Below are 13430 nucleotides of genomic sequence, written 5' to 3' on the forward strand. Positions count from 1 at the left end.
CTGCACTGATGTGAGCAAAACATACAGTATGATATACAGTGCCTTCGGAAAGTATTCAGACCCCTTGACTTTTTCCACATTTTGTTAGGTTACAGCCTTATTCTAAAATTGATTCAATTTTTTTCCTCCCCCTCATCAATCTACACACAATATCCCATAATGTCAAAGCAAAAATAGGATGTTTGCTAATTTATTAAAAATTTAAAACGGAAATATTTCATTTACATAAGTATTCAGACCCTTTACTCAGTACTTTGTTAAAGCACCTTTGGCAGTGATTACAGCCTCGAGACTTCTTGGGTATGATGCTACAAGATTGGCACACCTGTAATTGGGGAGTTTCTCCCATTCTTCTCTGCAGATCCTCTCAAGTTCTGTCAGGTTGGATGGGGAGCGTCACTGCACAGCTATTTTTAAGTCTCTCCAGAGATGTTCGATCGGGTTCAAGTCCAGTCTGTGGCTGGACCACTCAAGGACATTCGGAGACTTGTCCGGAAGCTACTCCTGCGTTGTCTTGGCTGTGTGCTTAGGGTTATTGTCATGTTGGAAGGTGAATCTTCACCCCAGTCTGATGTCTTGTGCGCTCTGGAGCAAGTTTTCATCAAGGATCTCTCTGTACTTTGCTCCATTCATCTTTACTTCGATCCTGACTATTCTCCAAGTCCTAGCTGCTGAAAAACATCCCACAGCATGATGCTGCCACTACCATGCTTCACCATAGGGATGGTGCCATGTTTCCTCCAGATGTGACGCTTGGCATTCAGGCCAAAGAGTTCAATCTTGGTTTCATTAGACCAGACAATCTTATGGTCTGAGAGTCTTCATGTGCCTTTTGGCAAACCCCAAGCACATTTCATGTGCCTTTTACTGAGGAGTGGCTTCCGTCTGGCCACTCTACCATAAAGGCCTGATTGGTGGAGTGCTGCAGAGATGGTTGTCCTTCTGGAAGTTTCTCCCATCTCCACAGAAGAACCCAAGAGCTCTGTCAGAGTGACCATCGGGTTCTTGGTCACTTCCCTGACCAAGGCCCTTCTCCCCTGATTGCTCAGTTTGGCCAGGTGGCCAGCTCTAGGAAGTTTCCAAATTTCTTCCATTTAAGAATGATGGAGGCCACTGTGTTTTTGGGGTCCTTCAATGCTGCAGACATATTTTGGTACCCTTCCCCAGATCTGTGCCTCGACACAATCCTGTCTCGGAGCTCTACGGACAATTCTTTCGTCCTCATAGATTGTTTTTTGCTCTGACATGCACTATCAACTGTGGGACCTTATATAGATAGGTGTGTACCTTTACAAATCATGTCCAATGAATTGAATTTACCACAGGTGGACCCCAATAAAGTTGTAGAAACATCTCAAGGATGATCAATGGAAACAGGATGCACCTGAGCTCAATTTCGAGTCTCATAGCAAAGGGTCTGAATACTTATGTAAATAAGGTATTTCTGTTTTCGCTTTGTCATTGTGGGATATTGTGTGTAGTTTGCTGAGGAATGTGTTTTATTTAATCCATTTTAGAATAAGGCTGTAACGTAACAAAATGTGGAAAAAGTCAAGGGGTCTGAATACTTTCCCGAATGCACTGTACATATTGATCACGTTACTCATGGGTTCAAAACATACAGTACATATCACTGTATATACACTGTATATCACTGTATACTGTAGGAGATATTTACACAGGTTCCAATGACAATTGTTCTGCCACGTACAGTAGGATCCAGGGTTAAATAGTGTGTCGGCATTCTCCTACCTTTCCCACTCTCTTGCCCTCTACTCGAAGGGCTTTCATCTTGGAGAAGTAATGGTAGTAGGACACAACATAGGTTATTATCGACTTCTCATCTGGGTTCTCCGTATTCACGTCTGCAGAGTCACACAGGAAGGACAACAATACACAAACACTTACAGCACACACATACAATATATAACAATCACGCCTTCACATGAAATCATTTCAGGTCATGTAAAACAGAAACTATGGTCGCTGTAGCTGAAGGTCTGCGAAGGTTTGCACGTTTGAGATATGTGTCACCAAATGTCCATGAATTGCTGAGGAGGTTGTCGAGCTGCTATTTCAATTCTCCGTGCAGTCTTACCTTCAGGGTCCAGGAGTTTGGTGAGCCCTAGGTTCTGCTCAGCAATGTTGAAGGCTTGCTGGAGGTTGTGTGTGGCATTGGACCGGATCAGCTTATGGAACTCAATCAAATCAGGCCTGTAGTAAAGTAGGTCACTTAGTTCACTTTCTACATGGTCACATAAATACATATTTTAAAGCAAGACTTGCTTGTTTAGCCAATGCTGACCTGTGTCGGTGAATGAGAGCGTTGAAGGCGAGACCATCTCTCCAGCATGTGGTGAAGTTCTGGATGTTGACCTCAGAGTACCTGTGGGACAGTTGACACAGAACACACTCACAACCATTGGTCCAATGCATATATCCTATCTAACTAAAGACATTGCATGTAACAATAGCAGTAAAACAACTGTCAACACCCTGTCAACAAAGGTTGACGTTCAATTTTGGCTTTTGGTTCAATTAAGACACTCACCCAGCGGTTTTCATCTGGCACCAGAGTAGTAGGGCATCCTTTGCCGACCGCGTCTCCCTGTTGTCGTCACACTCGATCTTAATCCCCTGGATCTGTATACACATGGAAGGAGAGCAGAAGACAAACAACCACGGTCAAGGAAATCAGCCTCAAAACTGTCCTCAGTTCAGTAAAATCACCAGATTACTACGAGGTTGAGAAGAAAACAGTTAGGAAACACACCCATGTTGCTGGTAAGTTTCAAACACACTGAACCCAAAACCCAGTGCCTTTCAACAGCCACACCAGGAGTGTATTCATTATGCCGATTCCGTTGCAAACACTTTGGCCTGTTTCAAAATGTTTTGCAAAAAAAAACGTTTACTCTTAACACAAAACATTTTGCAATGAAAACAAGAGTTAGTTTCTATTGGACAAATTCAGGTAGGTCCCTCCCTCCCCATTTCGTTCCATTTACTCTGTTTGCTTCCGTTTGCTTCTTAAATGGTAGACGGTTTCCGTTGCAAGACGTAATGAATACACCCCAATAGTCACACAACTGCATTGCATGTCTCATCACTAACTCGCACACAGACATGTGCCTGTCATGTTGGGAGGAAGGCCACAGAATCATGACAACATCACTGTGCGCCCTCATCATCTATGACAGCCATTGGCCCAATCATGTCACCCTGACATGATACATGTTAATGGGAGGGTTGACACCCTAGAATCTGCTGGACCACCCATATCAACCAATCACACTTCATCCGCTCCCATACTGTACATGCTCACTCACACTGGAAAGCAACTGGAGGTTTATAGGACTATACTGCATGCACAGTTTAGTCTCCACCTACAGGGAACGGTTATTTGTGATTAAATTATGATAGAATAACACTACCGGTATGTATAAAGAGAAGGACTAGTCATTGTCTAATTGAACAACTATTGTTCAAATAAACTGCTGCCCAGAACCAAACTGACTTTTTACAAGAGCCAATGAGGACATTCCATCTCTAAAATGTCCTGCTCATATTTCAGATCAGGCAGATTTGAAATACCCTTGATCGCAGTGCATATCATCCAACAATAAACAAGATTCCTGAGAAAAACAAACCGTCTGGCAGTGACAGAGAGGCATACACCACGCAGGTCACAATTAAGTAGCACAAACACAACGACACTGAGCGAAGCAACTAGAAAGGAATCGTTAAGTTCCTAAATATAATGGAGGTGTCAAGTGTTTGTTAGATTCTTGAAATCGGCTCCTGGAGATCAATTACCTCCTGGAGATTATTTACCTCCTGGAGATCATTTACCTCCTGGAGATCATTTACCTCCTGGAGTCCTCTTTTCCCCCCTTTCTCTCGCTGTGTCTGCTGCCTGCTGCAGTGGCTAGGTCTTACATGCTGACTGGGCAAAGTAAACTGAAACAGTCCAAGGGTAGGGGTGGGGTGGAAGAGAGGGAGAAAGAAAGAGAGAGGGAGACAGAAAGGGAGGAGAGACGTAGTAAACTAAACGAGGAGCGTGAGGGGAGAGTGACAAGACAACCCCAAACGGTTGCAGAATCGGTGACCGAGAAGGAAGTAGGAGTGGCAGAGAGAGAAGGAGGGAAGGGTGGGGAGGAGGATAGGCCCTGACCGCATCTTGCCCTGCCCGGAGCCTCACCCCTTGCTCCCTACAGCACAAATCCGTTTCCAATAACGCGCTTCTCCTCTTTCACTGCTAGCAAAATTGAAGAGGCCATCGACTCGCTGGCTCCACAGTCAGTGCAGTAGAATGGGATGCCGGCCAAAAGTGCCCCAGCCAACCCATAATCACTGTTAGAAGGCAGAGCGATAAGCTATGCCATGCTAGCCTCTCCTCATGCCGCCGTAGGCACCACTAGCCTACGTCCCTGAATCATACGTACAGAGTAACGCTGATTTGAATAATGCAAGACATGCGTTTATGCTGAGACCACCACTGTCCGTCCTGAGGCGACAACAAAAGCCAAATGATTTTGCGCTTCTTACAGTACATGCCTGTCACTTGTCTGTGGTATCGCGTCCTGTATGGCCTTGTGCCCATTGTATGTGTACAGTATGTCTCTGAGGCGGATGTCAGACAGTATGTCCCTGTTTGAGATCCAACTACGATCAGGACAAGAGTGACATTCAAGCTTTGCTCGTAAATCCCTCTGACAAATCCCTCTGATTTCTGCCCTTTCTCTCCTAGATTAAGACAGTGCTGAAACCAGCATGTCTGTTGTGTCAAAATCATGACAATAATATACACAGAATTATGGCCTACTTCTGTTTACCGCTGGGACACCAGAGGTGGATACCTTTATCCAACAGTGCTAAATCTGTCTCTTTCTTCGATGGGTTCACCTTAGCTCAAAGACTGGTGAAAAAGAGTGACAAAATGTACGATAAGACTTTGTTCTTGTGTTTGAAGGAGGTGTATTATAACGTCCCCCGTCCCCCCAGGCTATTGCACACAGCCTGGGATATCAACGATTCAAAGTTGGCATTAGTGCAGCGTTTCTCAAACTAGGGGTTGCGAGAGCAACTCTGAAATCGTTTGTTTTTAAATGCTCCTAGAACCGGGGTTACGTCAATCAATCATCAATCAAGTTTATTTTATATAGCCCTTCGTACATCAGCTAATATCTCGAAGTGCTGTACAGAAACCCAGCCTAAAACCCCAAACAGCAAGCAATGCAGGTGTAGAAGCACGGTGGCTAGGAAAAACTCCCTAGAAAGGCCAAAACCTAGGAAGAAACCTAGAGAGGAACCAGGCTATGAGGGGTGGCCAGTCCTCTTCTGGCTGTGCCGGGTGGAGATTATAACAGAACATGGCCAAGATGTTCAAAATGTTCTTAAATGACAAGCATGGTCAAATAATAATCAGGAATAAATGTCAGTTGGCTTTTCATAGCCGATAATTAAGAGTTGAAAACAGCAGGTCTGGGACAGGTAGGGGTTCCATAACCGCACGTCAGTAACCTCTGGTAGCTGGTAGATGCAGTTGTAGTAAACATAGCGGTTCCTGTTTTCTTGTGGCTCTATCTTCTGAACCGTTCAAGCCAACAAGCCGGGCAGGACTCTTTAGAACAGAGTGGACAAGATCAGGCACTAAATCAGTGATGATGTTCTTTTCTACACGTAAGATCATACAAAATTATTTCCTGATGATCTTCTGAACATCCCAATACCTTTCTGATGGTTTTCAGTCACTTCAAACTGTACTTTATTGTCAGACTAATTTGTAATAGACTGTCATAGCCCCAGTTAAAAAAAGGAAACATTGGCAATTGATCACATCCCTTTTTTTACATGGTGGGGTCGCACATTTTTGGAAATATCAAAATGGGGTCACGGGACAAATAAAGTTTGGGGACCACTGCCTTAGTGGGAGTGCCCATAGAATTCAATGGGAGTGACCTACTGAGTAAAGTACTTTGTGAGAGATTAAGCTAATGCGTATGCGCCGGTCATTTTGTATTGGCTAAAGAAGTCCAAGTTTGAAGCGCTGGTTCATCAGACTATTCCTGACTCTTGGGGCAGATTGTCTATGACGTCACACCGTAGAACATGTACCAGTCAGAAACAGGAGTTTGTAGAAACAACGGTGCACACCCACATGAGGGTCATCATCCACATGCTGACTGAGTTCAAAAGTACCCCACAGGGACAAAGACGGAATAGAGCTACACAGCACTAGAACATACCGTCCCCAACATGAGACACACACAGGCCTGCAGGAACTGGATGCCCAAAATACCTCAGCAGAGGTTAAGCTAGCAGCAGGTCTTAAGGACAATCCCAACAGGGGACAGGTACGGCCTCACAGGAGTTGGCTGCATGACAAAATAAAGGAAATGTAAATACAACCACAACAGAAACGACAGAGACAGACAACACCAGGCACCAGGACGGGTGGGCAAGGTCACTACCTGGAAGCGAAGGATGATGGTCCAGATGAGGCCAAGGGTGAGGCGGTGGTTGCCGTCGACGATGTCGTGAGAGCCGACGTTCTCCAGGTGGACCCTCTGCTCCTTGAGGAACTGCAAGGCCTTGTCCACGTTCTCCAGGCAGTGGATCCGCATGCGACCCCGCGTGGGCCTCGGCTAGGGGAGGGAGGGATGGGGGAGGGAAGGGGGAGAGAACAGCGAGGTAAGGAGGTAGAGGGAATGAGAGAAAGCATAAGAGTGGAATGGTGAGAGGAGTAATGCTTGAATGGTCAAAGCAATCTGCAGGGGAATTACAGGGGAAATACTGCTTTGATCTCAATGCCTTTACAGTAAGACAATGTTTTTCTCATTAAAAAACGCAATGGCAAAGAAAGCGTGCAAATGCTGTTCCCATCCAATTGTCAAACCACATTATGCTGACTACTATTCTCATACAATCACACATGACATATAGCTGCAGTGCTGACAACATTCATGAAACATTTAGACATGACTGAATAATATTTGTAACAAAAATAACTACAATGCAGAGCTCTTTGTTGAATAGTTTGTGCTTGTTCTCCTAGCATCTACTGACTTAAAGGTAGACCGAGGTTGTGAACCAGAGAATGGGTTGACCAACCAGCATCTCCCCAGACAGGACCTCCAGCAGCCTTGTGAGCATGTAGCCGTCCCGGAGGTCGTTGTAGAGGTCAGCAATCCGACAGGACACTCTGGCCAGGTGGGAGTTCACCCACTTAGTGAAGGTCTTCTTCTGGACAGCATCTCTCTCTTCTGCAGGAGAAATGAAATAAACACAAGGCTTACAGATGTAGGATATTAATAAAAAACAGTTTCCTACAGCAAGAAAATAAACCTGCAGCAACAGGAACTGTGAATTATTATGTGGAATTGAATGGACATTTTTGTAGGGGTTGATCCATTTTATGTTAGGGCAAATCAAGTCTGCCATTTTGGTGGAAATGGATATTCCTAACTTTAGAATAGTTTTTAAACCTTGAACACACTGCAACAAAACTTGAATTCTCTGCAACAAAAGAGTAATCAAATTAAGATCCTACATCTGTAGTTCATCAGGATAGAGCTCTGATCAGTGATGTAGTTACTAAATCTCTCATCTGAGTCGTGTCCCCAGTCACTACTGGTCCAGTCCGAGTCCAAGTCCGAGTCCTGGACTCAAGAACTACAACACTGGCTCTGATATATAAACCATACCTCCTTGTCAGTAGCCCCCTGTATGATAGATCATCAATCAAGTCCTTCCACAACTTTAAACATCCATCAGGTATACTGGAAGGTCTACGAAGCTTGTGTGTTTTGTAAGTGATGGAGCTGTGACTGAGGCAGGTGAAGGTGCTCTTGTTCCTCTAGTCCAGTATAGTCTCTCTATCCACCCACCTGCCAAGGCCTTGATGCGGGAACACTCAAACAGTTTGGAGCTGGTGACCTCGGTTTCCCAGTGTCCCGAGCTGCTGGCCAGACGGGTATTGTTGTTGTTGAGCTGGCGCTGGGCCTCCGCGTTGTCCAGGTCTGTGGAGGCATTGGCCATCGCGCCTATTTCCCTGAACAACTCTACAGACACACAGTAGGAGAGTTAGGTAGAGTACATTTAGGATGCGGATCACACTTCATGCACCCTTTATCACCCCCATAGAAAGAAATTATACTGTACGAAGGTAAATACATCATCTCAAACACCATGCAGAAAATCTGAATCACAACAATTTGTCTTTAAGGGCAAAGTGCATGCGTGTTTTGATAGAGCTCCAGTCCACACCAGATAGTTAGTAATCCAGGGAGGGCTATGAACAGCCATAGATATCTACGACTTCTGAAAACAGAGGCATAAGTGATCACTTACGCTTTGAATCAAACCCATTTGCTAATGTTAATGATCATTTCTCATTCGCAACTCATTCATTTGCATAAAATACATAACAGAGGGAGTTTGGCACACTGTTCTTCGCCGATCACGTCTTATAAAAAATGACTTTATCGAAACAACCGGTTCATATTGCGTCTCTTTCACATCAAGTGGGATGAGGTAACAGTGCCGTCAGGTAACAGTAGAATATATTAACCAGAGAGCTACTGCCCTTATCCCCCATCCCTCTGGCTCTTTGTCATGTTACACTCATGTCAGTATGAATATGGACATGTTCAAGCGTAAGTGTGCAGTGGGAGACTGATTGAGGTTGAACTCTTTTCTGTTACAATACCAGCTAATGTCCTTGAGGCAACTCACAAAGCACAAATATTTTAAAAAATCCCCCTCCCCCAATCCTCAACCCCTGATTCCCCTCCTCTGTTCTCCTCCCATCCCCCACATTTCCCTTTCAGCATTCAACACCAAAACCATACAGTTTAATGATGGGTCCCCAGATAAAACAAACCCTACCTGTATGGGCTAGATAGATCATACAATACAATACAATACAAAACACCACACATCAGTGAAAGACTAAATGGACCAAAATAGAAAAAAATATTACACTTTGACATCTTGGCAGATAAGACAACACAAAATAAAATACAAAATAAATATGTATTTCCTGCTCAGTTGCCCCCTGCTCTGAGAAAGCACTCAAGATGTGAAAAGCGGGAGTAAACACTAAATACATGATCAGTACTCTCACAAATGAAAAAGGTTTAAATATTCTAGACTTATGTAAATCACATTTTCTGAGGATTACGGAAATACGATTATCATTCAATATGAAGCTGGGAGGGGTCTGTGTTTCTGAAACTGTAAGGCTTGGGATCAGGGCAGAGTGTGACTTATACCGTAACATTTGGGGGGGGTCTCTATTTTTTTCCACAGGACTTCCTATTTTATGGGCTTAATATGACCTATAGTAAAGACATGTATTTTAACCCAATGAGTCCCCCTGTATCGCCGGCACATTTTGGACTTCTAACCCTTTTTAAAAACGTGTTTAAAAAAGGTCTGTGTGATTAATATGGGCTGAGCTAAAGCGGTCCTTTAAACAAACAAAAAAGTCTGTAGAGTTCGAATAGTTTGAGCTATCTATGAAAAGATATCTATGAAAAGCTGAGACTCTCACGAAGAAGGACAGGTAACATGTTTTGCTCTATGACGCTCACTAGCTACACAAAAGTCGTTAGAAGGTAAGGGGTTCCGCTTCATCGAAGATCATTGGAAATCCCAGGACATAGTGTCAATACTGTAATAAGCTCACATACAGTGCATTCAGAAAGTATTCAGATCCCTTGACTTTTTCCACGTTGTTACGTTAAAGCCTTATTCTAAAATCGATTTAAAAAAAAAAATCATTTCTCGTCAATCTACACACAATATAGCATAATGAAAAAGCAAAAACAGTTTTTTAGAATTTTATGCAAATGTGCCTCGACATAATCCTGTCTCGGAGCTCTACGGACAATTCCTTCGACCTCATGGCTTGGTTTTTGATCTGACATGCATTGTCAACTGTGGGACCTTATACAGACAGGTGTGCGCCTTTCCAAATCATGTCAAAACAATTGAATATACCACAGGTGGACTCCAATCAAGTTGTAGCAACATCAAGGATGATCAATGGAAACAGGTTGCACCTGAGCTCAATTTTGAGTTTCATAGCAAAGGGTCTGAATACATATGTACATAAGGTATTTCTGTTTTTTAGGTTTAAAAGATTTGCAAAAACTTCTAAAAACCTGTTTGCACTTTGTCATTATGGGGTATTCTGTATAGATTGATGAGGGAAATTGTTTTTTAAAATACATTTTAGAATAAGGCTGTAATGTAACAAAATGTGGAAAAGGTCAAGGGGTCTGAATACTTTTCGAAGGCACTGTAGTTGCTGTCACAAACTCCAAACTCCACACAGTTGTCACTGACTAGTTGGATATTAATTTCCCAGTGAGCAAACTATTTCTGTACTTACAGTCATATAAATACATTTTTATCAGGTTTTTGCATTGCTCTAATAAAATTCAGTAAAACACATGAATGCAACTGTTTATGTCAAATTGTTTTGTGTTCTATTTGTTGTACTGAAAAGAAAATGGTAAAACACTTCATTGTGAGGCTGGATATAAGGGCTGGACATGCAGATAAATGAAACTCAGATGAATGAAAAGACGTTTTTTGCTGAGATCTGATATGGTTCACGGTAAACATGTATTAACTTTTAAGGGGGCATGAACACAACCAATCATGTTTTCTTCTGATTGTCAAACAAATCACTTCAAAAAGTAAGCTACCTGCACATGTTCGTCCACTCCAAAATAATTCCAGCATCCAAACATTGTACTGTGTACCCGCCATTTAATGAATGGAAAGAGACATCTGTTACAAACCACCAAAAAGAGTAACGACATTTGGCGATTGTCATTAGTAGGCCTACACTCTTCTTGCCTGAATTCAGGACCCCATGCAGTCTTTTAATTTTATTTTTCAATGATCACAATATTTCTCTTAATTTATTTCCCTCAGCCTCCTTGGGCCACTGAAATGCTCAGTCCAAATGTGTGGGCATGGGGATATACATTTGAATATACAATACACGCCTACTCAGTCAAGGGTTTTTCTTAATTTTTACTATTTTCTACATTGTACAATAATACTGAAAGCATCAAAACTATGAAATAACACATGTGGAATCATGTAGTAACCAATGAAGTGTTAAACAAATCAAAATATATTTGATATTTTAGATTCTTCAAAGTAGCCACCCTTTGCCTTGATGACAGGTTTGCACACTCTTGGCATTCTCTCAAAAAGCTGAACCTGGAATGCAACAGTCTTTAAGGACTTCCCACATATGCTGAGCACTTGTTGGCTGCTTTTCCTTCACTCTGCGGTCCAACTCATCCCAAACCATCTCAATTGGGTTGAGGTCGGGTGATTGTGGAGGCCAGGTCATCTGATGCAGCACTCCATCACTCTCCTTCTTGATCAAATAGCCCTTACACAGCCTGGAGGTGTGTTGAGTCATTGTCCTGTTTAAAAACAAATGATAGTTCCACTAAGTGCAAACCAGATGGGATGGCGTATCACTGCAGAATTTGTGGTAGCCATGCTGGTTAAGTGTGCCTTGAATTCTAAATAAATCAACGACAGTGTCACCAGCAAAGCACCCCCACACCATCACACCTCCTCCTCCATGCTTCACGGTGGGAACCACACATGGGGAGATCATCCGTTCAACTACTCTGCGTCACACAAGACACAGCGGTTGGAACCGTAAATCTCAAATTTGGACTCATCAGACCAAAGTACAGATTTCCACTGGTCTAATGTCCATTTCTCATGTTTCTTGGCCCAAGCAAGTCTCTTCTTCTTATTCGTGTCCTTTAGTAGTGGTTTATTTGCAGCAATTCGACCATGAAGGCCTGATCACGCAGTCTCCTCTGAACAGTTGATGTTGAGATGTGTCTGTTACTTGAACTTTGTGAAGTATTTATTTGGGCTGCAATCTGAGGTGCAGTTAACTCTAATGAACTTATCCTCTGCAGCAGAGTTAACTCTGGGTCTTCCTTTCCTGTGGCGGTCCTCATGAGAGCCAGTTTTATCATAGCTTTTGATGTTTTTTGCGACTGCACTTGAAGAAACTTTCAAAGTTCTTGAAATGTTCCAGATTGACTGACCTTCATTTCTTAAAGTAATGATGGACTGTTGTTTCTCTTTGCTTATTTGAGCTGTTCTTGCCATAATATGGACGTGGTCTTTTACCAAATAGGGCTATCTTCTGTATACCACCCCTACCTTGTCACAACACAACTGATTGGCGCATTAAGAAGGAAAGAAATTCCACAAATTAACTTTTAATTAAGCACACCTGTTAATTGAAATGCATTCCAGGTGACTACCTCATGAAGCTGGTTGAGAGCATGCCAAGAGTGTGCAAAGCTGTCATCAAGGCAAAGGGTGGCTACTTTGCAGAATCTCAAATATAAAATATATTTTAATTTGTTTAACACTTTTTTGGTTACTACATGATTCCATATGTGTTATTTCATATTTTGGATCTCTTCGCTATTATTCTAGAATGTACAAAATAGCAATAATAAAGAAAAACACTTGAATGAGTAGGTGTGTCTAAACTTTGACTGGTACTGTATGTACATACTGCCCTGATTGAATGATAGAATAATCTAGAGCCCACCCCCTTACCCCTAAATAAAATATAAAAAAATAAGGCACATGGTATTCAACATGTCAGTTGGAGCTGGAGTTGTACCCTGAAAACGACACACTTCCACAGGTGTGTTATGCTACTTTGTTTTGTCATGAAAATTAAAGGCATACATGACAAATCTTAATTTGCTATATTATTGTTGTACTGTTTTCAATAGGTTACCAGAAGATCCAGAAGAGGCAGGACCAGAACTGCCTTTTTGCCAATACCCTATCGGCCAACCATGTATTGCAGAATGCCATGATTATCTACAGGGCAGACTATAGACCTCTGCGTTTCAGAGGCAGGACACAGAAACTAATACTTAGTATACAGTTGAAACAATGTTGCAAGATCACTAGCAGGCTGGACCTAGTTGATAATGTTACAAGTTCGCTAGTGGGCTTGACCCAGTCAAAACAATGTTCCAAGGTAGTTAGCGAAAGCTCAAGACAGACAGAGAGAGAGGGAGACAGGCAGAGTAGAGAGATGAATGTGATGAATGAACCTAAGCTTTTATTTTCATATTTGCCACTGTAGCAGTACAACATTTCATTTTAAACAAACAGGATAATGGTTCAAATACAACTTTTGTTGTATTTCGGGCAGCTCATGTCTCATTCCGGGGGCTGAGCCCCCCTTGGCCCCCCATAATTCGCACACTGGAGTGTACTTATATCTCTCTCTCTTCTCTCTCTCACTCTCTATTTCTTATTGCAAGTGTTGTTGTACACAACCATTCACAACCATCTAATACAGCAAGAAATAAAGGTTGAGTCAGAAAGAAATGGCAACA

At 42.7% G+C, this 13430-nt stretch overlaps 1 protein-coding gene across 6 annotated transcripts in view; it reads right to left on the reverse strand.

Moving 5' to 3' along the window:
• The window catches only part of LOC139547745 (spectrin beta chain, non-erythrocytic 4-like), a 62041-nt gene that overhangs the window by 43025 nt on the left and 5586 nt on the right, over positions 1-13430 (reverse strand). For all 6 annotated transcript variants that reach the window (XM_071356786.1, XM_071356783.1, XM_071356782.1 and 3 more), the window contains exons 2-8: positions 7890-8063; positions 7114-7265; positions 6474-6647; positions 2552-2643; positions 2306-2386; positions 2099-2214; positions 1753-1865 (exon numbers count right to left, since the gene is read on the reverse strand). In XM_071356786.1, the coding sequence (XP_071212887.1) occupies positions 1753-1865; positions 2099-2214; positions 2306-2386; positions 2552-2643; positions 6474-6647; positions 7114-7265; positions 7890-8040 (879 nt within the window). In that variant the 5' untranslated portion in view covers positions 8041-8063. The remainder of the gene's footprint in view (positions 1-1752; positions 1866-2098; positions 2215-2305; positions 2387-2551; positions 2644-6473; positions 6648-7113; positions 7266-7889; positions 8064-13430) is intronic.

This window comes from Salvelinus alpinus, chromosome 21, assembly GCF_045679555.1.
Source record: "Salvelinus alpinus chromosome 21, SLU_Salpinus.1, whole genome shotgun sequence".
NCBI classification, from domain to species: Eukaryota; Metazoa; Chordata; class Actinopteri; order Salmoniformes; family Salmonidae; genus Salvelinus; species Salvelinus alpinus.